The sequence below is a fragment of the Ceratotherium simum genome, chromosome 13, assembly GCF_057802395.1.
Source record: "Ceratotherium simum simum isolate JZ-2026a chromosome 13, ASM5780239v1, whole genome shotgun sequence".
Classification (NCBI taxonomy): Eukaryota; Metazoa; Chordata; class Mammalia; order Perissodactyla; family Rhinocerotidae; genus Ceratotherium; species Ceratotherium simum.
In genome coordinates, this window is record NC_141912.1 from 1,787,474 (window position 1) to 1,814,346 (window position 26,873).

A 26,873-nucleotide genomic window follows, 5' to 3' on the forward strand; every position below is an offset into this window, starting at 1 on the left:
CAGGCTGACTTTTAATCATGTTATTAGGGCAACAGTGACTTTCAAAGCCTTTCCAGATCTGTTGTGAAAGGGTAGTTTATTTTCCCTTTCTTTTTAAGAAAATCATGAGTTCAGAAGTGAGACTTTAGCAATAAACAGATTACCCAGAATAAGGAATTGTGCAACTTGCAGGGATTTCAGATTTTGTACTTCTTTAGATTATTCTTGATGAAGTCAATTATTACGAATTAATCAATGGCTCTGTCTCTCCCTTTATTTTTTAAAATTTTTGTAGTTTTAGGGATATATTTTAGGGATGTAGTTTTATTGATTATAAATTCAATGCATTCCATTTTGGAACAAGTTTCATACCCTAATTAACCATTCATTTCATCCCTGTATTATATATAAGTTCCCTTCCGCTACCCCCTCAGCAGTGGGCCTCATTAATAAATCTGAGATGATTAAACCTCCAAAAAGTGCACAACTAATTGGTTCACTTTCTGCTAAGAGAGGGTATATGAGGATCTCTCTACCTCCTCTGATTCAGCTATGATGTTTTTGAACTCAAGTTTTTCTTCCTTCAATATCTACTGTTGACAACAGTTAAAGATCCCAATAATGGCCCCTTCAAGTCTACACAGCACACCGTGAGGGATACGCTCATAAGCTTCAAGACCAGCTTCTTGTTGGAATTCCATTTTATGTTCTCATTTTTTAAAAAATGAAGCCACTGGCTTAGTGTTGACCTCTGGATTTCTACAAACAAACAACAACAACAACAACAGAAAACACTATATAATTTGAATTATTTTTACAAATGAAAATTTTGGCAAAGAAAAAAAATTACAAAGTAATGTTTGATTTCAATGCTTATCCTCAGAACTAGTTTGCTTTATCAGCTGGAGAGGAACCCTATGACAATAGGACAATTCCGTGTGCCCCTGGATCAGAGACACAGTGGGGATCAAAGGAAGGAATAGAGCATTAAATTAGTTACTTGACAATGTGATTCACTGGAGCCATTGAAGAGGAACATTAAACGTTGATCATGGTTATATTCTGGACGTAGGTTGGGTATTAGAGACATAAACTGGGCCCTTAAGCTTTATTTCTGAATAATCATCCAAATGTTCTATCCTCAATTCACTTTTTTCTTTTTTGTGTGTGAGGAAGATTGGCCCTGAGCTAACATCCATGCCCATCTTCCTCTGCTTTACATGGGACGCTGCCACAGCATGGCTTGACAAACGGTGCGTCGGTGTGCACCCAGGATCCGAACTTGGGAATCCTGGGCTGCCGAAGTGGAGCACGCGCACCTAACCGCTGTACCACCAGGCTGGCCCCTCAATTCATTTTTTAAAAATTAATTTTTTTATTGAGGTATAATTGACATACAACATTATATTAGTTTCACGTGTACAACATAATGATTCGATATTGTATATATTGCAAAATGACCACCACAATAAGCCTGGTTAATATCTGTCACCATACATAGTTAAAGAATTTTTTTTCCTTGTGATAAGAACTTTTAAGATTTATTCTCTTAGCAATTTTAAATATGCAATACAGTATTAATTCACTTTTTGATAGCATAGGGATAATATTCCATTGTTGAAGGAATAATCAGTTTATAAGTATGCTGAATTTGCCAGTGGACTCATGGTACATATAAAAAATGTCCCCCACACAGAGAGAATTATAGCATAATATGTTGAACAACACAAAACTGTATCACTGGCATTTTTCTATGACTTTTAGGTTAGTTAATTGACTCAAAAAGGAGTGTTTGGTATTTACTTATCTGGTTTAATTTCTTACTGCCGATTAGACTGATTTGACAGGATCAGAGCTAAGTTTTTGAAAAATCCACCTGGAAATGGTATGTGGCTGCTTTAGAGTATGCAGACTGAAAATGCCACAAAAAGACAAAAACTGAAGTGATGGTGAACCTGCACATCTCTATGGGTCAAGACCAAATCTTGGCTAATATCCACAGTAAGAGAGAATAGTTAGTAAACTCATTATTTTTAAAAATTACCTATCTAATTCTAAAGTTAATTGTTTAAGTGGAATCTTTTCTTTGGTTAGGCTTTCAGTAAACAAAAAGATATTTGTATTTCATAAGCATGTTTTATTTTTTGTTCACATTTTGTACTCACAAGGAGAAACAAGTTCAGCATATATCTTCCTGACAGTATCTCCAACTAAGCAAAAGTGTTAACAAAAACACTGTCCATAATTTTTCTATTTTTTCCAGTTGTAGCTAGGTAAGTAAGCCATGACTGGTCATGCTGACTTATGTACACACATACATATAGCACTGCCCTCCATATCGGTACATTGGCTGACAACACAAACTTGAGAACAGGTGATTTAAATCTATCTATTTTTAATTATTTTTTTAAACTAATTTTACCTGTTTCTTTTCATTTTATTTATTTATTTATTTTTGGGGGGTGAGGAAGGTTGGCCCTGAGCTAACATCTGTTGCCAATCTTCCTCTTTTTGCTGAGGAAGATGGGCCCTGAGCTAACATCAGGGCCCATCTTCCTCTATTTTGTACGTGGGACACTGCCACAGCATGGCTTGATGAGCGGTGTGTAGGTCTGCGCCCGGGATCCAAACCCATGAACCCTGGGCCGGGCTGCCAAAGTGGAGCATGTGAACTTAACCACTACACCATCCGGCCAGCCCCTATAATTAATTATTTTTTGAAACCACACATGAACACACACACATATTTACGTTGACAGAGCCATGATAAAGAGGTGGAGAGTTTTCCCTGGTTGGGGAGGGAGCATGTGGGACAGGAAAGGAACAAGGAAAGCCAGTAGCGACTTGTCTTTAGACCAGGGGCTGGCAAACTGTTTCTGTAGAGAGCCAGAAAGAAAATATTTTAGGTTTACAGATCACATACAGTCTCTGTTACATATTCTTCCTTTTCTTTTCCTTCTTCTGCTTTCTCTTCCTCCTCCTCCTCTTTCTCATCTTCATTATTATCATCATTTTTTTTTTTTAAACTACCCTTTAAAACTGTAACATCAACCTTAGAGGACAGTAAAAAACAGGCTTCAGGGGAGGTTTGGCCTGCAGGTCATAGGTTGCCCACTCCTGCTGTAGGGGATGAGTTAATGGTATATCCTCACCTTCAACTAAAGGAAAGCATTTGATTCCTGATGGCAACAACAGGTTGCATTGCTGTACCAGCTTGAATTGTCCTGTCTAGCTTGAATTTTCCCGTCTACTACTGATTCTCTTTGATTGCTCTGCAGTCATATGCTAACATTTGGGATTTGTAACAGTAGTTGAAATGGGAAAAGAGTGAAGGAAGGAATCTGCAAGTTAGACTTGAGGCACTTGGGCACTTGTGGGTATGAACTTCCAGCACACAGGCCTTCTTTGCCTCTCTCTGAATACTGTCTGCTGCGCTGCCATCTTGCAAATGCTGTCTACTGTCTAAACTATCTCGAAGCCCATGGCATTGCCCCTACGATTAATGTAGCTGCCCTGAACGATCAACTGTAACCAGGAAATGGCTCAAAGCAGAACTGAGTTGGCAAAAACCACTTTCTAATTTGCACTAGGTCTGCAATGAACACAATAAGCAAAAGTTTCGGCCAAGGGCCAAAAAACATTCAGTTACAACAATACCTGAAACACCTGTATTAACAAGTAAAAGGTAACAGCTAACTTGTCCTAACAAGTAATGTTATGACTCAAAGCAGAGCTGCAATGTTAATGAAATGACGGTGGCTTGACAGGGAGTAGAGGATTCAGCTAATTAACAGGAATTGCTAGCCACTGATTTAGATCAACAGCTCACTGAGCAGGGATCCTGTATAATTCAATCTTTAAAATAAATTGTTGGCTCCTATTAAGCATTAAATAGCAATAGAATTCATTGAAGAATAACAGAATCAAGCACAATAAGGCAAGATGAGGTGCTACTAAAATCTACTCAACTAGGAATCCCTTTTTTGTTGTTAGTGCCATCAAATCTATTCCAATCCTGCGTCCAGCAGAGCAGAATCCTGCCTGGTCTTTTTGCGCCATCCTCTCACGTCTGGTGCTCTATCAGACAATACTCCGTTGCTAGTCACAGGGTTTTCACGGCCAATTTTTTCAGAAGTGGGTGGCCAGGTCCTTCGTCCTAGTCTGTCTTAATCTGGAAGCTCCACTGAAAACCGCCCTCCATAGGTGACCCTGCTGGTATCTGAAATACTGGTGGCATAGCTTTCAGCATCACAGCAACATGCAGCCGCTGCAGCATGACAATGACAGATGAGTGGTGTGGCTCCCTGACCAGGAAATGAACCAAGACCACGCAGTGAGAGCACTGGATTTTAACCACCAGACCACCAGGGCTAACCAGCAATCCCCTTAAGGAACAACGACATCAAAGTCAACTGTGTGAGTCCAGTTTAGGAGACTTTTAGAGCTAAAGTAGCAGAGGGGTGATGCACTCCTTGTAGCAACCTAAATATCACAAAAACTCTCAGGAATTATTTTAAGAAACACAATTTTATTAGGATACAGATATGGAAATAGGAGGTTGCCAGCAGCTAAAATTTATTAGCAAATGACAAAAAGCAGTCCTGGAAGAATTATTAGGTTCTGGATAAAGATGATGGTTTGCACACACTTATGCTCCTTACCCAGAACTCTTTCAAAAAGTGAATAAACTCACAGGGCTAAAAGAACAGGAAAGAGAAACCAAATTCTGGAAGCTGGAAAGCAGATGGGTGAGTGTCAAAGGATTTACTTAGCAGAAGCCCTAGAAAACAGACTCCTAAGCCAGCAGTGGGGAAGCTGCAAATGAACCCAATTTATACTTGAGGAAGCCCCCAAATGCTCAGGAAGTGAGGGCTGATTACAACTCTCTGAGAAGCAGTCTGATGCCCAATCCCCTCCTAAATTCCCTATCACTTGGCAACTGCCTTAACCTCCCTGGAGAAGAAGGTTGCAGAACTGAAGGTCACTGGACCCAGTGAAAGGTGGGGTTACCATGTGGAAAACAAGGAAAAATTAAGTGAAGATGTATGCTGAATGCTGAGACTCCCCAGCCAGCCCCAGGGTGGGGAGGAGACTGGGGATTCTTCTCTGGGCATCAGAGATTCTGTAAGTAAATGGCCCTGTCAGGTCACCCCATAGTCAACAAGCTCTAGCTCTCTTCTCCAAAACTCCCAGTTAGCTTTTTAGGCCCCTACGTTTAAACATGAACAGAAAACCAAGGATTACCAGACAGACATGTGAGGAAACACATATATGAAGACAGAAATCACAACAAACAAATTGAAAAACAGCAACTTGGAGGAAATAGAACAAACGGGGAAGATAATCAAAAAACAAAACAAACAAAAACTCACATACACTGCCATTAATATCTTCAGAGAGATAGGGAAAGATATCAAAGAAACAAAAACCAGATACTATATAAAACAGGACAATTTGAAAAAAAATTTAGAAATTGAAACAAAGTCAGGAGTTAAAAATTCAGGGGCTGGCCTGGTGGCATAGTGGTTTAGTTCGTGTGCTCTGCTTCGGTGGCCCAGGGTTCGTAGGTTCGGATCCTGGGCATGGACCAACATACTGTTTGTCAAGCCATGCTGTGGCAGCATCTCATATACAAAAAATAGAGGAAGATTAGCACAGATGTTAGCTCAGAGCCTATCTTCCTCACCGAGAAAAAAAAAAATTCAAGAGAAGATTTTGAAGATAAATTTGAGGAAATCTTCCAAAAAGTGGAGCAAAAAGATGTAGCTACGAAAAACAAGAAGGAAGATAAAAAAATCAGAAGATGGCCTCAAGAGGTCAGTATAATAGGATTTCCAGAAAGACAGTACAGAAAAAATGGAGCAGTGCAAATAATTATCTTAAAATAAATCAAGAAAATTGATCAGAGCAGAAGAACGTGCATTTCCAGACTGAAAGGGCCCAACACAGTGCCTCAAATAATCGATGTGACTAGACTCACATCATATGAAATTTCAGAACACCGGGACAAAGAGAAGGCCTGACAGACATCCAGAGAGAGCACACAGGGGCTAGGAGTCAGAACGGCTTTTAGCTTCCCACAGTAACACCGCAAATTCAAGAGCAATGGAGCAATGCCTTCAAAATTCTGAAGAAAAATTATTTCCAACCTAGAAATATATATCAGCTACCTTTTCCATTTTGAGGACAGAATAAAGATATTTTCAGATACACCTGGTCAAAAAATATTTGCTTCCCATGTACCATTCTCAGGAAACTAATTAAGATTTTGCTTCACCAAATCAGTTTTTAAAAAGATGTCAGGAAATAGGGAATCCAACTCAGGAGAGTGGCTAAGAGAATCCTCCACATGAGCATGAAGGCAAATCCGGGATGCCAACCCTCCACCAGTCCAGATGGGATCATGTCAGAAGGTTCTAGAAGGCCTGCTACAGGAAGACACGACTAAAGAATAACCACAGGCCTAAATGCCTTCAAAGGTGATTTAGATAGCTGGGGCAAAGTTTGGGGCAACATTAGTGATAAATGCATAGAAAATGAAGCAAATGGAGAAAGCTGACAATCGTTAGCTCTGTGGTGAACAAAGGACGATTGTACAGGAAAGAATAAGTAATTGGGTTCACTGGAATGAATACCATTGATCAGTCATGATAATGTAACACTGAATACTAAGCTAATCAAAAATTAAAATATAACAATAGAGTATTAAGAGAATGGAAGGAGGGGCAAGACAAGGAAAAGAAAACAAAATCCTTGTTTTGAATAAGAGGAGGCCAATAGATAATGCCTGGAAGGGAAGAAAATCTAGAACCAGCAATAAAAACATGTTATTTAGAAATAGGGAGCTAAATGACAAAATAATCAGCTAAAAGAGTATAACAGAGTACAGTAGGATTTCCAGAAAGAGAGAGCAGAAAAACATCGAGTAGAGCAAATACTTATCTTGAGATAAATCACGACAATTAACCAGAGCAGTAGAGCGCGCACATTTCCAGACAGAAAGGGCCCACAGAATGGTGCAAAGAGCAGATAGGACTAGCTGGGAAAATAGGGAGGCGGGGGTAGAGGGTGGGATTGCTGGGGTTTGTGACAATTCCTCTGGATTGATTAGAGTTTCAATTCTGTGCTGGAGTAGCTGGAAAAAAACAGAAACCAATAATGAAAGAAAAAAGTCATTACAAACACGAACTTTACAAATAGCAGACTCTGACCAAGGGCCTCCCCAGCAGCTCCCTCTACGTTGCCTGCAGAGGGCTCCACCCTGACCCAACCAGAGCTCTGTCCCAGGGTTTCTGCCCTACCCATGTCCCCTAAAAACCCAGCGCTTCCCTCAGATCTCCTCCTCTCACCCTGCCTTCTGGACAACCGGAGGCACTGATGTTTTTAGAACCATCAACTTTCAGCTCCCATCTCCTCCACAGAGGAAACCACTCACAGGGTACCCGGTAGATCAAGTCTGCAAAAACTGAGGAGGAGCTGTCTGGGAGGAGGAAGGCAAATTGTAGAGTGCTCGACCTCAGAAACTGAGGGAAGACGCGTGTTTGCCAAGGGAGGGAGGTGGTGTCAACGATGCCAGATGCTGGGGAGATGTCAAGAAGGATTCGAGGACTAAAACAGGCCCATGCAGGTCCCTGGAGATGCTAGAAAGAGCTGCTTTGAAGGAGTGATGGGGCAGAAGGCAGACTGGTGTGAGGTGAAGAGGAATGGGAGACAGTGAGGAGAGGCGACTCTTTGGTACCTTTTGGCAGAGCAGAGAAAAGAGAGGAAAGGCATATCTGGAGGGAATGAATGTTTGAGGGGGTGCATTTTTTAAAGATGGGAGCATTTGATAATGTCAAGATGTTGATGAGAAGGAGCCGTGAAGGAGGGTTGAAGGCAGAGGAGGGAGGCGTAACTCATAGTTTCTTGAAAAGGCAGGAGGGCTGAAGCCAAAGGCCAGGAAGAGGGACTGTTTCCAGACAGGAGTGAGGGGCGACCTGCTAGTGGAACAGGAGAGAAGAGGATAGGGTATAATTTTTATGTTCAGGGGATCACGGTGTTAATCACAAAACCTATGCTATTCCTAAAAGACAGCGCTAGTGTAAAGGTCGTACCATGTATACGTGAGAACTTAAGTTGTATACGTCTTTCGCATTGCTTTGTCTCCATCCATGCTCAGTCTTTTTGCATTTTATTTATATTAATAATGATAATTGTTATTAAATAAGGGGGTTCTAGCTCCTATATTGTAGTTAATGAATAATCAACTACAACAAAAAAGCTAAAATTTAAATCCATTATACAGCTTTTCATGTAGGAGGTTGTTACTTGGTAGAGTAATGGCTTCCTTTATTCTGTGCATTCCATCTCATGGGCCCCTTGTAAATGTCAATTGATGAATCCCCACACCAAGAGTCAGGTGGGTAGTACAATTTGCAGTTTATATGTGGGGAAAAAGGAGTTTAGGGGGCTGAACAATTTACAGAAGGCCACAGGGGGAAGGGCTTGGACAACACCTCTCTCTCACATGGCTGGAATGGGCAGAAATTGTCTTTTCTTATGCTTTATCTTTAGGAAATCAGATTGGTATGACTAACTCAATGGAAAAAGCCTTGTGTGGTCATGCCTGAGGGTGGCTCAAGAGATCAAATAAAAAGAAAAACAAAACAGAGATTGCTCTCCTCAGCTGTAAAGATGCCAGTGAAAGAAAGTTCAAATGCACAGCTAGCTTTCAAATGTGCCTGAATGTTTCTATGCTCTCTTAACAGGGCTTGCTAACTGTGTGCTAGCTACCTGCTTTATTTTATTTATTTTAACTCAGCTGGGGCATCTTCTCAACACCAAAAGAATGTAGGTGGAGTTTTTCCTGCTTGCATGAGTAAGCAAAATGTATGGAGGTCTTACTAAGGGGCCACAGTGGGAAGGTGGCAATTTAAGGACTAGTGCTCAAGTTCTGTGTGCGAGTCTCAGCCATAGTTCAGGGCCTTCTGTCATCTGTATCTCCACTATTTCCCCAACCTTATCCATCCATCTCCTTTCCTCCTACCTCCCACAAATCTTCACTGAGCACCTACTAAGTTCCAGGCACTAAGCTAAGCCAGGTGCTAAGGACAAAGGCATGAGCAAGCTGGACATGGTCTCTGTCCTTCAGGGGCTTAGATTCTACTGTCCACCACAATGTAGTATATGAATGATGGTAGGAGGTAGACAGAATGCTGTTGGGGGACTGAGGAGGGCACCCAGCAAAACTCGGTTGAGGGTAGGGTGTTGGCCAGAGGGAGGATGTCTAAGCAAAGATCTAGAGAATGAGTGGGAAGTGCCAGGGGAAGCAGAGGGAATAGCACGTGTGGGTATCTCTTGATATGCCCTAATGTGGTCAGGCCGGTCCAACCCAGTTTATCAGCTTGCCCATTGCCCACATACAATTGACTAACTCCTGCCTCCATGCCTTTCTCATACCATTCCACCCACTTGGAAGGCTTTCCCTCTTCTTAACTACCATCCATATCTCCCACTTTGGTCAAGGGCCCAATTAATTCTACCTTTCTGCAGACATCACTCCAATCTTGATCATGGTGCTATTATTCAGTACTGATACAATAAATTTGCACAGTACCATCATCTATTTGTATATATTTGTAAATAATGTGTTCTTATTGCCAGCCAATTAGAGCCTACACGTCTCAAGGGCAAGGAAATGTATTTTGATTCTCTTAGATGAGTCTGGCTTTGAGAGGAAAATGAAGTGGGCAGAGAGCACATTTGTTGAGCATCTACTACATCTGAGGTACTGTGCTGGCTGTTTAATTACGTAACTTAGAGAGGCAGCAGTTATTTTGAGGATCTGATGGATCCTTAGTTAAAGAATTTAAGTTGATCTGCTATCCAGTGAATTGCACCAACTGTATATGAAATGGAATGAGGGTTGCCTCAGCCTCCAAGACCCAGCATGACATCAGCGCTCAAATTAGATCTCATACATACTAATAATTAAAAAACCCACTGCTTCAATAAAGGTTCACCTCACTTTAGGCTGTTATATATATATATATTTTGCGTGTGTGTGTGTGTGTGTGTGTGTGTGAGGAAGATTGGCCCTGAGCTAACATCTGCTAATCCTCTTTTTGCTGAGGAAGACTGGCCCTGGGCTAACATCCACGCCCATCTTCCTCCACTTTATGTGGGAGGCCGCCACAGCATGGCCTGACAAGCGGTGCGTCGGTGCGCGCCTGAGAACCGAACCGGCGAACCCGGGGCCGCCGCAGCGGAGCGCGCGCACTTAACCGCTTGCGCCACCAGGCCGGCCTATATTTTGTTTTTTCTGATGGGTTAAAAACCCAAGTATCTTACTGCAATAAACAAAAAACAAAAAACCAAAAAAAAACAAAAAAAACCCAAAAAACCCAAGTATGTTAGAAGCTTATAGAAGGGCTTAGATTTCCAGAGAGAATGGGGAGGGGAGAAAGACAAAGAAGAAAGGACGGAGGGAGGGAGGGAGATTCTCTTTCAGTGGTAAGTTGAAGCTTACATAAAAAGTCCAAATCTTTTTATTATGACTAAATGTTATGTAGATAATTTTGAAGACCTGGGTCTATTAAAATTATCTACAGAAAGTTCTCATAGAACCTCCATTCAGGAATAGGCTTTCTATGCAGGCTTTCTCACAATGATGGATTTTTCTAGCTGTAATGGCAGATTCTAAAATGACTGAAGATAAGTTATATTTTTATCACTCAGTCTCACAGATTTCATTCAACTTGGTTAGACACTATGGACATCAAAGGAAGATGCAGCACGCTGTTAAGGTGGAAATTGAAGCTACCTGGGGGCACAGAGGTAGCTGTATGAAAACAGACGCAGCAACGCTCCAGCAGAGGAAGGGACACAGACTGCACCTATGCACATTGAAAGGTATGAACACTTCCTAGAGGAAAAAATGCAGAACCATAGTGACTTGCCTTCTCCTGACTCTCCTCGTAAATAGAACCCTTAGAAGTACGTCATGGGAAAATTCTGTGCGTCAAAAATAACTTATTGGAAGGATGTTTTTTTCCCATAATGCAATCTAAGATAGTCACAGGATCAGCAAATTCTCGAGGAATGCCTTACAGCAGACACACCAGCCACAGGGATACAGGATTCACACCCTAGAATCTCTATCCACTGGCCTTGCTCTTTTCATAGCCTTCTTCATGCTCATCCTCGAGGTCTAGGCACCAGAAATCCCATCCACCAGGAAACAATTCCCAGTTAGGGGAAGAATGTGCATGAACACAAAACAGCTTGTTATCTCAGCCAGGAGGATTTTAGAAATGAGTTTCTTTTTCAGTGTATAACGATTTTGCCCTGTTTTTTACTGAAAATGTAGATACAGTACCACAGACTATGATAAATACTTCCATTGGCTGAAACATCTTTCTCCCCCAACAGCAGATGGTGCTTCTCACATGGCTTGCAGGCTATTCTCACAACTTTCTTCTCAAAATTTAACACAATTAATGACAGAAAATTAGTCAATACAAGTATCGCCTGTTTGGTTTATGCTACTATCACTTTAATTGTAGGAGAAAAGTGCTTCCTTTTGATATTACTTAGTAATAGGTTGACGGGAAAGTGAAAAGCAAAACATAACACTAAAAACAACCCCAACAATGCAACCTCCTCCAAATAAACAAACAAACACCCTGTAATGTTCTTGGAAGAAAACATTTGTGGTCATGAGAGTGCCTTCTCAGTACAAATGACCAAATGGGAATTTAATTGTCAAGCATTACCTTAGCTTTTTACCAGGATTGCATGGGAGTACTGATCTACTCCCATGAATATATTCTACCAACCCAAACTGAAATGAATGTGCTATTTTCTAATAAAATTCAAAGCAAAAATCACTCAAATGACGCCAAAGACTTCAAGAGCAAATATTTGTGCCACTTCTAAATATACAGATAGCAACACATTTTTCTAGCCTTTTCAGTGAAAACTGCAACAGATATTTCCAAAAACAGTAGCAGAGATGGGAAGTGACAACAGAACTTAAAACAGCTAAAGTGAGAATGTTCCAGATATTGATGGGTCTGTCTGATGTGAAAGTCATGTAATATGAGGTTAAAGAGAAAGTCCAGAGGTTTAGAGAAAATATCTATAACCTTCCTTTAAGCACACAAAACATAGCAGGTAAAAATTATGAGAGGGCAGAAAGTTTTCTATCTTAATTGATGGCACCACTAATCAAGCTTTCCTTCACCTTCTATATCCAATTGTTCACAAAATCCTGTTCATTCTGTCTTTCTTGGGTCTGTCCAGCCTCTCCAATCTCCATGCCCTTGTATAAATCCAGGTCTTTACCATCCCTCCCTAGTAGCTTCCTGGGGTAGGAAGCATGGTGGCTTCTTTATAGGTGTCATCACCATGAGAGAATGATTCATGCTGAAGGAGTTCCTGCTAACCTAACTTGGGGAAGTTAGGGTAACAATCGGCACTCTTGGAAGGACTTTCGGGAAGCTTGATCTGGATATCCACTTGGGCTTAAGTAGGTATTACAGAGCACCTATTGCAGGCTGGCTGTTGTGAGCACTGAGGACACACTGGTGAATGAGACAGATGCCAGTCCTATCTCATTTGCTTACAGTTACAGACTCCAAAGGACAGGAGGTGCTCAAGGAATTAAAAGCGGGGCTATAGGGTAGGGGGGAATTTGCTTCTCTTGACAGAGCTTAAGACCAAAATTGCATGTAGTGAAAATTATCCTTGAAAGATCCTTCAAATTTTGTTTTTTTTCATCAGAACTTAGGCTCTTGAATGCTCAAGGCGAAGATTCACCTTCTTTTGCTCTCATTGCATTCCGGCTTGGCTTCCTTTTCCTAGAGGCATACAAGCCTGGGTCTGGTCTGGTAAGCTGTTTATTTATGATGTGACTCCACTGTTTGCACGCAACCATCACATCACAAAGTTTTTTTGGAAGAATATAAACAAGAAGGATGAAAAGTTCAATATAAAGGGCCTTTTGAGTTGGAAAATACTCAGATCCCGGCTCGACCACTCACTAGCTGGGCAAGCTTCAGAGGGTGCTTAACTTCACTGTGCCTCAGTTTCCTTCTCAGTGAAACAGTACCCCTAAGCCCTGGAATTAAACTGAATAGGTGTGCAGCTCATGGTGTACTTTTGGCTCACACTAAATGATCATTAAATGCTATGGTGAACATGTCGTTTTTGTCTTCCTAGCACCACTTTTTGCATTTCTTCTAGAAATAACATTCCTCTATTGGTAGAGAACCCTGCTCCTCTCTGACTCAAACCATGGACTTCTATGGGGCTGCCAAGCACAGAATTCTTCCTACCTGACAACAGGACAAAGCCTAGGAGCCTCCCCTATACTCTGACTTCAGTGATTGGTCTAGAGATGATCATAGGACCCAACGGGGCCAGCCAGAATCCTTCCTCAGGATTCTTTTAAGTGTATAGCTATCAAGAAGGTTCTATTCCTCTTTGACTGTGGTAGGCTGTGTCCCCAAAAATGCTATCAATGATGTCTTTGCCATGGAGACACACTGAGGAAATGAAGGTGGCAATCCAGGAGCAGTAGAGCCAAGAAGCAAAGGGAGCCCTGACAGAACTCCAGGTCCTAGACCCCAGTGTCCCCAAGGCTACTCTGAGTTCAGTTTCAGTCCCTTAAAAACAAAAGTACTCAAACTACTAAAATGCTCATGTACTTTTCTCCTCTTCCTAATATAAATACTTTCCTTATGCTTAAGGCTTTGTTTTATTAGCATGGATACTTCACACATTAAACAAAATAAAAATTAAATATGTCATCCTTCACAACTTTTGGAGCTTAACAGAACACTCCTAATAATAAAATGTCATGCTTGATTCCTCAAGAAAAGTGCACACCAAAAGTGCACATATTTTTAGAAAATAAGATATTAAGTTACCTCCACTGTAGAGTGGAGGATATTCATGTCTTCTAAAGTATACATTTTAATAAAAACTTTGGAAGCTTATTTAAAAGTAACAAGAATTCTATATTAAAAAGATGTAAAAAAAAAAAAAACTCAATCCCAACACAAGTAATGCACAATACATTTTTAAGCCCAAAAAAGAATATGGACGATTTCTTGAAACCTGAAATATCTTCTTTAAAAAATGAAACAGAGAGCCAGCCCTAACGGCTTACTGCTTCAAGTTCGCTGCTTTCACTGCTTCGGTGGCTCATGTTTGTTTCCCAGTCATGGAACCACACCATACATCTGTCAGTAGCCATGCTGTGGCGGTGGCTCACACAGAAGAACTAGAAGGACTTACAACTAGAATACAGAACTGTGTACTGGGGCTTTGGGGAGGAAAAGAAAAAAAAAAAAAAGAGCAAGATTGGCAACAGATGTTAGCTCGGGGCGAATCTTTCCTGGCAAAAAAAAGAAAGAAATAGAGGGCATAAAGATAGTCTAGATGACTGAATTGCACTGCCAAGATTATTTTACATCCTCCTGCTTTTTATTTTTATTTAATTTTTCAAGTCCCAGCATTGTATTTAAAATAAAAAAGCCGATATGTTTGCCTTCCCATTCTTTATCTTCTCTAATTAACATAGTTTTCTGTACAATGATTTTATGCAAAATAACTTTATATCAGCTACCTAAGTAAGGAAGAAAATGTAGGTGAATGAAAAATGACATATAAAATGATTCTAATTAAAAATTTTTGCTCTATATATTACAATTCAGAAACAAAATTACCTTAAGACAACTACAAACTAGGACATTGGTCATGGCCTTATGGACTTTAATTTATTCTTGGGATTTAAGCAATGTTTAATGTTTTAAAATGCAAAATGTTATAGGAAAGCATGTTAACTGTTTCCAAAAAGCTAAGCTCTTGGATATTCTCTAATTTCCAAGGTTATTTTTGACAGATTAATATTATAATTTTTGAAGTCAGCAAACTACTTTATAAATTAATTTTTAGTTTGTTTGAAAGAACTTGACTCATCAAGAACTGGTAGATTTGGGTACCTAATGATTACTGGATAAACCACAGTGTTCCTTAGGCTCTGAGGTGATTGTATTATTAAAGCATAGTATCTCATCTCATATTAGAGATCAGTTTAGTCATGGCAGGACCAGAAGCAATTTCCAGAAACCCTGGCTTTATACTTTGGAGATCTAGTCATCTTTTGGTCTCTTTCAAACCATATGAAAGAAAAAAGGTAGATATGACTCTTGGCTTTTTAGATGTCTTCATCTCATCTGAGAGCATTCCTGAACTTATTAATGGCAGAAATGGAAAGTCCAGAGAATTCTTTTTACCTCAATTTATTAGATGATAAATTCAATCCAACTGCAATTAAATTCAATGAGTATTTAAATGATCTTACGAATACTGGAGATGTGAGGAATAGAAGGAAAGAAGAGGAAAAGGAACTAAACCAGCTGTAGGCACTCACCAACCTGATCTCATGGGAAGCTCTGGAATTTTTGTCGTTTCATTTTTAAGCAAATACTTCCCCCTAAAAAAAACCCTAAAATCAAATTCTCCAACTTTCAAAAATTCTTTTTCCATTACTGATTCATTAAAACCTCAATTTATTTTACCAAATGTCGGACACTATTTTGGGCAGAATGAAAGGTACAGAAAGGAACTAAAACCAGATTCTGCCCCTAAGGAGCCGTATGTCAAGTCTACCAGGGAAGGTAAAGTCACAGATGACTAAAAACAAGGTAGAAAGTGATAAGGGATTGAAATCAGTGATTGTCAAGGTTCATTTCAAACTTGAGGTTCTATAATTCTCTCAGGCTTTGCTCCTTAAAGTGTGGTCTGTGGACCAGCAGCAATGGCATCACTTGGTATCCTGTTAGAAATTCAGAATCTCAGTTCCTCCTCAGACCTACTGATTTCAAATCTGCATTTTAACAAGATCCCCAAGCGATTCACAGAACATTAAAGTTTGAGAACCACTGCTCTACAGGAGATAGATTCAGCAAAAAGGTGTTCTAATTCTGATAAATGGACAATTACTTCTCAGAAGGAGTGAGGTGTTAGAGATGATTAGACCTCATTAGATCCACAACCTCTAACTACAACAGAGCAAGCTTGTTCTTCCTCCTGCAACTGCCTTTCTCTGCTGACTGTCTATGTTAAGTTCCTTCCGGTCACACAAGCATGAAACGTTAGTGTGACTTTCTTTACTTTTTCTTGTCCCCAAACATATAATCAGTTGCCCGATCTTATTGTTTCCACATTTTATTTATCCTTTGTATTCATTGTTGACAAATGTTGTTTTCAATCAATTATCCATTTCATCAATAGCAAGTACTTATATAGAGCTTAGGTTATATCAGGCACTGTTTTAGGTGCTTCCCGTACACTGACCCATTTAATCTTTACCCCATCCCTGTGAGGTAGGTACTCTTATTATCCCCATTTTAAGTGGGGAAAATGGAGATACGGAGAGGATAAATAACTCCCCTAGGAAGTTGCAGAGTGGGAATTCAAACCCAGGGAAGGTGGCACTGGGACTGTGCTCTTATGGCACAGGATGTTATGCCACGCTATGTACAGATAAGTATGAATGTCTTAGGAATATAATCGACTATGTTGTGAAATAAAGAAATTAAAACAGCATCCTTAGGAGAAGGAGTATGCACTCCTAAAGGTCTAGAAAAGCATATTTCCCCAAATTGTAATAAAACTGTAAGTTACTGAAGTACAACACTATCCTTGGCCTTCTAAAGCTGTGTTCAGATCTCAGCGTGTTTTCTTTGCTCGTTCCTGCCTGGTTTCTGACTGCGTGGACACTGTTTCCAAGAAGGACTCGCTGGCCCTGTCAAAACTGCACAGCTGCGGCAGGGCCTCTGGAGCCCAAGGAGCAGCCCGGCCCCAGCACATGGGATTTCCTGTGGCTTCCCTGCTCTCCTTCCAGCTGAGATTGGTATGCTGATGTATGGGGACCAAAGAAGATCCAGAGGAAGGAAACTGAAACAAACAAACAAACAATAGAACATAACTTGCAGACAACATTCACAAAGCCATCACGATTTTATCATCCAACCCTGAGAAGGAATTTATTATTTTCAGACAAATTATGAAGAATAGGCATTGTAAACATTCTGTTCCCACAACTCCAATGATATGACACAGAAAGACCTGAAACAGGTACTGGGCACACAGGTGGTAATGGCCACCAGTGTGATATGCTGCCACTCAGAGGACTTTTAAAGGAACAAAGCAAGGTCTTTAGTTCATCTAGAATGATCAGCCCATCTGTCTCTCTTTCCTGGAAGAATTTGGAAAAAGTTTCTGATGTCACCAAACTTTTATATACCACTCAAAGGCAATTTTTAATATATTGCTAAAAGGTTGATTTGTGGTTTAGTCTGTCATTTGAAACAAAATTAAGGTCATTGCCCGAAATTTGAAATAGATTTTAGTGAAACTGACTCAACTGCTTTTCTGGGCCTTCTCTTCTGAGGGAGAAACGACCAATGACAGGTACCAGCTTAGGAAGAAAGGGAAGGACTCAGACACACTGGCTATGTGTTACTCAGTTCTGAACGACAGAATACTTCCCGGCAGGTGATCCAAAGAACTCTGTTGTTCATGTAGGATTTTAATATAAATTTAAAAATTAAGCTTGGAAAATGCTGGGTTAAACAAAGTCAAACAGCTTCTTTACTGGTGATTCTACAAGAGGGGTTATAATATTCAGTATTTTCTAAATAAACTAGACATGGAATGCTTTTTTAGACATCTCCTGGAATAGCATCCTAGTTTGTGAAAGACTGTGCTAGGTCAAAAAATAGCCATTTATCCCATAGGACTACAGGAGAGAAGGATGACTTGGTGAGTGAAAACAGAACATTATCTCCAAGATGGGAGAATGGCCAAGTTTCATATACTTTTCAAAAGAGAGTCTTATTTGGGGATTCATTTGTAAGACTACCCCTAGTTTTTAAAAGTTGTGTGTAAGATGACTTCTCACAACAAACACATATAAGTTCATTACAGAAAGTTTGGATACAGAGAAAAGTATAAAGTAGAACACCAAAATTCACCCATAATTCCACCATGTAAACACCGCCATTATTAAATTTTTGGTGTGTTTTCTTCTAATCTTTTGTAGGCATATTTAAGGGTGTTTAGGTCATACAATAGATCTAAACTTGTATCTTGTTACCTGACGTTGTCATAATCATATTTCATGTAATTCAAATTCCTCTTAAGCATTATTATTTTTTGTGTGTGTGTGTGAGGAAGATTGGCCCTGGGCTAACATCCGTGCCCATCTTCCTCTGCTTTATATGGGATGCTGCCACAGCATGGCTTGACAAGCGGTGCGTCAGTGCGTGTCCAGGATCCAAACCTGTGAACCCTGGGCTGCTGAGGCGGAGCACACGCACTTAAGCGCTGCACTACCAGGCCGGCCCCTCTTAAGCATTATTTTTAATAGTTGTATAACAGTCAATGAAATTCACTTAAACATTCTTGATGATGTTTAATCATGAAGGGAATAAAAGTCCCTTGCTTTTATTAAAAAATCAACGTTGAGCTATATTGAGGTATAATATCTAGGTATAATTTACAAACAATAAACTATGACGAGTTTCGAAAAATGTATGCACTCATGTAACTACCACCACCACAATCAAGATACAAAACATTTCTACCTTAGATATGATATCAAAAACATAAAATGCAGGAGGAGGGGAATAAAAGAGTAGAGCTTTTAGAAAGAGGTCAAACTAAAGAGACCATCAACTTAATACAGATTGCTATATACGTAGGTTATTATATGTGAACCTCATGGTAATCACAAACCAGAAACCTATAATAAATACACAAAAAACTAAGAGAAAGGAACCCAAACATACTACTAAAGAAAGCCATCAAACCACAAAGAAAGAGAGCAAGAGAAGAAGAAAGGAACAGAGAAGAACTACTAAAACATCCAGAAAAAAAGTAAGAAAATGGCAGTAAGTACATACTTACCAATAGCTACTTTAAAGGTCAATGGACTAAATGCGACAATCAAAAGGCAAAGGGTGGCTGACTGGATAAAAAAACAAGATGCATATATATGCTGCATACAAGAGACACACTTCAGACCTAAAGACACTCACAAACTGAAAGTGAAGGGATGGAAAAAGATACTCCATGCAAATGGCAATGAAAAGAAAGCTGGGGTAGCAGTACTCATATAAGACAAAATATACTTTAAAACAAAAACTGTAACAAGAGACAAAGAAGGGCACTACATAATGATCAAGGGAACAATCCAACAAGAGGATATAACACTCATAAATATCTCTGCACCCAACGTAGGAGCACCTACATATATAAAGCAATTATTAACAGACATAAAAGGAGAAATAGACAGTAACACAATAATAGTAGGGGACTTTAACACTCCACTTACACCAATGGATAGATCATCCAAACAGAAGATCAATAAGGAAACATTGGCCTTAAACGACACAATAGACCAGATGGACTTAGTAGATATATACAGAACATTCCATCCAAAAACTGAAGAATACACATTCTTTTCAAATGCACATGGAACATTCTCCAGGATTGATCACATATTAGGCCACAAAACAAGTCTCCATAAATATAAGAAGATTGAAATAATATCAAGCATCTTTTCTGACCACAATGGTATGAAACTAGAAATAAACTATAGAAAGAAAATCAGAACAGCCACAAATATGTGGAGATTAAACAAAATGCTACTTAACAAAGATTGGGTCAATGAAGAAATCAAAGGAGAAATCAAAAAATACCTGGAGACAAATGAAAAGGAAAATACAACATGCCAGAATTTATGGGATACAGCAAAAGTGGTTCTAAGAGGGAAGTTTATAGCAATACAGGCCTATCTCAACAAACAAGAAAACTCTCAAATAAACAATCTAACAGTACAGCTAAAGGAACTAGAAAAAGAAGAACAAACAAAACCCAAAATCAGTAGAAGGAGGGAAATAATAAAAATCAGAGCAGAAATAAATGAAATAGAGACTAAAAAAACAACAGAAAAAAATCAATGGAAGCAAGAGGTGGTTCTTTGAAAAGATAAACAAAACTGAGAAACCTTTAGCTAGACACACCAAGAAAAAAAGGGAGAAGGCTCAAATAGGTAAAATCAGAAATGAAAAGAGGAAAATTACAACGGACACCTCCGAAATACAAAAGATTATGAGAGAATACTACGAAAAGCTATATGCCAACAAACTTGATAATCTGGAAGAAATGGATAAATTCTTAGAATCAGACAACCTTCCAAAACTGAATCAAGAAGAAATAGAGAATTTGAATAGACCAATCACCAGTAAGGAGATGGAAACAGGAATCAAAAACCTGCCCCAAAATAAAAGTCCAGGACCAGATGGCTTCCCTGGTGAATTCTACCAAACATTCAAAGAAGACTTAATACCTATCCTTCTCAAACTCTTCCAAAAAATTGAGGAGAGGGGGAAGCTCCCTAACTCATTCTACAAAGCCGACATTACCCTGATACCAAAACCAGACAAGGACAACACAAAAAAAGAAAACTACAGGCCAATATCACTGATGAACATCGATGCAAAAATCCTCAACAAAATCCTAGCAAATCACATACAACAGTACGTTAAAAAGATTATACACCATGATCAAGTGGGATTTATTCCAGGTATGCAGGAATGGTTCAACATTCACAAATCAATCAACGTTAATACACCACATTAATAAAATGAAGAATAAAAATCACATGATTATCTCAATAGATGCAGAGAAAGCATTTGACAAGATACAGCATCCATTTATGATAAAAACTCTGAATAAAATGGGGATAGAAGGAAAGTACCTCAACATAATAAAGACCATATATGAGAAACCCACAGCTAATATCATCCTCAATGGTGAAAAACTGAAAGCTACCCCTCTAAGAACAGGAACCAGACAAGGATGCCCACTTTCACCACTCCTATTTAACATAGTATTGGAAGTCCTAGCCAAAGCAATTAGGCAAGAAAAAGAAATAAAAGGGATCCAAATTGGAAAAGAAGAAGTGAAATAGTCACTACTTGCAGATGACATGATTTTATATATAGAAAACCCTAAAGAATCCACCAAAAAACTTTTAGAAATAATAAATGAATACAGTAAACTTGCAGGATACAAAATCAACAGACAAAAATCAGTTGCGTTTCTACACACTAACAATGAAATAGCAGAAAGAGAAATTAAGAATACAATCCCATTTACAACTGCAACAAAAAGAATAAAATACCTAGGAATAAACTTAACCAAAGAGGTGAAAGATCTGTACACTGAAAATTATAAAACAGTGTTGAAAGAAATTGAGGAAGACACAAAGAAATGGAAAGATATTCCGTGCTCTTGGATTGGAAGAATTAACATAGTTAAAATGTCCATACTTCCTAAAGCAATCTATAGATTCAATGCAATCCCTATCAAAGTTCCAAAAACACTTTTCACAGAAATAGAACAAAGAATCCTAAAATTTATATGGATCAACAAAAGACCCCGAGTAGCCAAAGCAATCTTGAGAAAAAAGAACTGAAGGTATCACACTCCATGATTTCAAAATATCCTACAAAGCCATAGTAATCAAAACAGCATGGTACTGGCACAAAAACAGACACACAGATCAATGGAACAGAATCGAGAGCCTAGAAATAAACCCACACATCTATGGACAGCTGATTTTCGACAAGGGAGCCAAGAACATACAATGGAGAAAGGAAAGTCTCTTCAATAAATGGTGCTGGGAAAACTGGAAAGCCACATGCAAAAGAATGAAAGTGGGCCATTATCTTAGACCTTACACAAAAATTAATTCAAAATGGATTAAAGACTTGAATGTAAGACCTGAAACCATGAAACGTCTAGAAGAAAACATAGGCAGTATGCTCTTCGACATCAGTCTTAGCAACATATTTTCAAGTACTGTGTCTGACTGGGCAAGGGAAACTATAGAAAAAATAAATGGGACTACATCAAACTAAAAAGCTTCTGCACAGCAAAGGAAACCATCAACAAAATGAAAAGACAACCTAACAATTGGGAGAAGATATTTGCAAATCATATATCTGATACAGGGTTAATATCCAAAATATATAAAGAACTCATGCATCTCAACAACAAAAAAACTACCAACCCAATTAAAAAATGGGCAAAAGACCTGAACAGACATTTTTCCAAAGAAGATATACAGATGGCCAACAGGCATATGAAAAGATGTTCAACATCTTTAACTATCTGGGAAATGCAAATCAAAACTACAATGAGATATCACCTCACACCAGTGAGAATGGCTATAATTAACTGGACAGGAAACAACAAGTGTTGGAGAGGATGTGGAGAGAAGGGAACTCTCATACACTGCTGGTGGGAGTGCAAACTGGTGCCGCCACTATGGAAAACAGTATGGAGATTTCTCAAAAAATTAAGACTATACCTACCATATTATCCAGCTATCCCACCACTGGGTATTTATTCAAAGAACATGAAAACACCAATGCATAAAGATACATACACCCCTGTGCTCACTACCACTATTCACAACAGCCAAGACTTGGAATCAACCTAGGTGCCCATCAAGGAACGAATGGATAAAGAAGATGTGGTATATATACACAATGGAATACTACTCAGCCATAAGAAATGATGAAATCCAGCCATTTGTGACAACATGGATGGACCTTGAGGGTATTATGTTAAGCAAAATAAATCAGAGGGAGAAAGTCAAATACTGTACGATGTCTCTCATAAGTGGAAGACAAAAACAAACACAGAGAGAGACAGACTGGATTGGTGGTTATCAGAGGGGAAGTGGGGAGGGAGGAGGGTGAAAGGGATGATTAGGCCCACGTGTGTGGTGATGGAGTGTAATTAGTCTTTGGGTGGTGAACATGATGTGATCTATGCAGAAATAGAAGTATAACGATGTACACCTGAAATTTATACACTGTTATAAACCAAAGTTACTGCAATTAAAAAAGAAAAATTTCAACCACCCCAAAAGACTCCTTGTTTTTTCCCAGTCACTCACTCCACACTCAGCCCCAATCATGCTCAGGCAACCACTGATTGGCTTTCTATCAGTACAAATTAATCTTTCCTAGAATACCATATAAATAGAATTATATAGTATGTACTCTTTTGTGGTTGAATTCTTTCACTAAGTGTAATGATTTTAAGAATCATCCATGTTGCTTGCATCAGTACTTTACTCCTTTTCATTACTGAATCTTACTCCATTGTATTGACATATCACATTTGTTTATGCATTCACTGGTTGACCGGACATGGGGCGAGGTAATGCTTTATTAGGAATTAAAGCCACTATGCATATTCACTATTAGTCTCTTATGTGAACATATATTTTCATTTTTCTTTGGTAAATGTCTAGGAAAATTCCTGGTCATATGGTAAATATAGATTTGATTTTATAACAAAGACAAACTACTTTTCAAAGTGGTTGTAGCATCTACACTTTCATCAGTAATGTATGAGAGTTCCAGCTGTTCCAACATCCTCATCAATACTTGGCATTGTTGATCTTTTTCATCTACGCCATTCTAAAGGGAGTGTAGTGGTATTACATTGTGGTTTTAATGTGCATCTCCCAGAAGACTAGTCATGTTGAGCATCTTTTCATGTACTAAACGGCCATTTGTATATTTTCTTGTGTGAAGTATCTGTTCAGATATTTGGCCCACTTTTTAATTGAGTTATTTGTCTTCTTATTTTTGACTTACAGCAGATCTCTGTATCTTCTAGATACAAGTCCTTTGTCAGATATAAGTTATTACACTTATTTTCTCCCAGACCACAGCTTGCTTTTTCATTTTCTTAATGATCACTTTCAAAGAGTAGAGGTTTTTCATTGTGATATTCATTTTGCCATTATTTTTTTCTTTTATGGCTTTTGCTTTTGGTATCCTAAGAAATCCTTGCTTTTGCCCCAAATTGATCTAAACATTCAGTGAATACACACACACAAAACAAAAAGCCATAAAGAATGATAAATTGAACTACGTGAAAATGTAAAACTTTTGCGATTTGAAAGGCACTGTTGGGGCCGGCCCCGTGGCTTAGCGGTTAAGTGCGCGCGCTCTGCTGCCGGCCGCCCGGGTTCAGATCCCAGGCGCACACCGACGCACCGCTTCTCCGGCCATGCTGAGGCCGCATCCCACAGACAGCAACTAGAAGGATGTGCAGCTGTGACATACAATTATCTACTGGGGATTTGGGGGAAAAAATAAATAAAATTTTAAAATTTTGAAAGGCACTGTTAAGAAACTGAAAAGGCAAGTCATGGACTGAGAGAATATATTTGCAAAACATAACAACTCTTATAACTCAGTACTAGGAAAACAACCTAAGAAATCTTTGCCTACCCCAAGGTTGCAAAGCTTTTCTTCTGTGTTTTCACCTAACAGTTTTAGCTCTTACATTTAGATCTATGATCCATTTCAATTAATTTTTGTGTGTGGTATGATTTATGGGTTGAGTTTCACATTTTTTTTCCCATATTGCTATTCATTATTCCAGCACCATTTATTGAAAAGACTATCATTTTCCAATTAATTATCTTGATATCTTTGTAAAAATTCAATTGGTCATATAAGTGTGAGTCTATTTCTGGCCTTTATATTCTGTTCCATTGATCCATAAGTCTATTCTTACGTCAAAATCATGCAGATCAAGCATTAAAAGAAGTCTTAAAATCAGGGAGTAAATGTTCTTCAGCTTAGATCTTCTTTTTCAAAACAATTCTAGGGGCCAGCCCAGTAGTGGTTAAGTTCATGAGCTCCACTTCGACGGCCCAGGGTTCGAAGGTTCGGATCCCAGGCACAGACCTACGTACCGCTCATCAAGTCATGCTGTGGCGGCATCCCACATACAAAATAGAGGAAGATAGGCACAGATGTTATCTCAGGGCTAATCTTCCTCAGCAAAAAAGAGGAAGATTGGCAATGGATGTTAGCTCAGGGCTGATCTTTCTTACCATAAAAAAAGAAGTAAATAAATAAGATTCTAAATTCCTTGCATTTCCATAGAAATTTCAGAATCAGCCTGTTAATTTCTACCCAAAAAGAGTCTGGAGACTTTGATTGGGATTGCACTGAATCTACAGATTAATTTGAAGGGAATCAACATCTTATCAGCATTCAGTCCTCCAATCCAAGAATATGGTGTATCCCTCCATTTATTTAGAGGAGCTTTTTTGATTTCTCTCTCCAGTGTCTTTTAGGTTTTAGTGGACAAATCTTTCATACATTTTATTAAAATCATTTCTAAGTATTTCATGTTTTTCTGATTCTATTGTAAGTAGTATTGTACTTTTATAAAAATTTAAATTTCCAATTTTTCATTGGCAGTACACAGAAATAAAACTGATTTTTATGTATAGACCTTGTATCCTGTGACACTGCTAGAAACTGTTAGTTTTAGTAGCTTTGTTGGTAGATTTCTTAGGTTTTCTATGTACTCTATCATGCTATCTGTGAATAAAGACAAATATACTTCTTCCTTTCATTTATTTTTCTTGTCTTATTTTTAGGTAGGATCTCTAGCACAATGTTATAGGAATGATAAAAGCAGACATCCTTGGGGCCGGCCTCATGGCGTAGCGGTTAAGTGCGCATGCTCTGCTGCTAGCGGCCCAGGTTCAGATGCTGGGTGTGCACTGGTACACTGCTTGTCGGGCCATGCTGTGGCAGCATCCCATATAAAGTGGAGGAAGATGGGCACAGATGTTAGCCCAGGGCCAGTCTTCCTCAGCAAAAAGAGGAGGATTGGCATGGATGTTAGCTCAGGGCTGATCTTCCTCACACACACACACACAAAAAGCAGCAGACATCATTGCCTTGATCCTGATTTTTAGGAGAAAAGCATTCAGTCTGTCACCATTAAGTATAATGTTAATTGTGGATTTTTCTCAGAGGTTATTTATCACTTTGAGGAAATTTCCTTCAATTCCTAGTGTGTTGAAAGTTTTTTTTTTTTTTTTGTGAGGAAGATCAGCCCTGAGCTAACATCTGCTAATCCTCATCCTTTTTTTTTTTTTATTTTTGCTGAGGAAGACTGGCCCTGGGCTAACATCCGTGCTCATCTTCCTCCACTTTATATGGGACGCCATCACAGCATGGGTTGACAAGCGGTGCGTCAGTGCACGCTCGGGATCCAAACTGGTGAACCCTGGGCCGCCACAGCGGAGCACGCACTCTTAACCACTTGTGCCACCGGGCTGGCCCCTTGAAAGTTTTTTTTTTAATAACAGTTGTTGAATTTTGTCAAATGCTGTTTCTGCATCTATTGAAAAAAATAATATGGTTTCTTTCTTTTATTTTCTTAATATGGTAAATTTATTTTCAAATATTAAGCCAACCTTGCATTCCTAGGATAAATCCTACTTAGTCATGGTGTATCAACTTTTTATATATTGCTAGATTCCATTTGCTAATATTTTTTTGTTTCTATGTTCATGTGGAATACTAATCTGTAAATTTCTTTTCTTGTAATGTCTTTGTTTTTAGTATCAGGGTAATACCGGCCTCATAAAATGAGTTAGGGAGTATTCTCTCTTCTAAGTACATATAGGAAGGGTATTATTTTCTTCCTTAATGCTTGAAATTCAGTTTCTTTAACAGCTATAAAACTATTAAGATTTCTATTTTTTCTTGAGTCAGTTTTAGCAATTTCTGTCTTTCCTGGAATTTGTCCATTTCCTCTAATTTGACAAAGTCATTGGCAAAAAGTTGTTCTTAACATTTCCTTATTATTCTGTTACTGACTGGAGGATCTGTAGTGACTTTCTCTTTCATTTCTAATACATATATATTTTGTGTCTTCTCTTTTTTTCTGGATAGACGTTAATCTAGGTTTTGATTGTACTGATTTTCTCCACTGTT

At 38.9% G+C, this 26,873-nt stretch overlaps 1 protein-coding gene across 2 annotated transcripts in view; it reads right to left on the reverse strand.

Annotated features, from left to right (window-relative positions):
* Nucleotides 1–26,873, reverse strand: part of GMDS (GDP-mannose 4,6-dehydratase) — a 619,043-nt gene that overhangs the window by 98,540 nt on the left and 493,630 nt on the right. The window contains exon 9 of one of the 2 annotated variants that reach the window (XM_087437914.1): nucleotides 15,175–16,926. The exons of the other annotated variant lie outside the window; for it this stretch is intronic. Coding sequence (XP_087294040.1) covers nucleotides 16,692–16,926 — 235 coding nt within the window. The 3' untranslated portion in view covers nucleotides 15,175–16,691. Of the gene's footprint in view, nucleotides 1–15,174; nucleotides 16,927–26,873 lie in introns of those variants that run through there. 2 annotated transcript variants of the gene reach the window in all.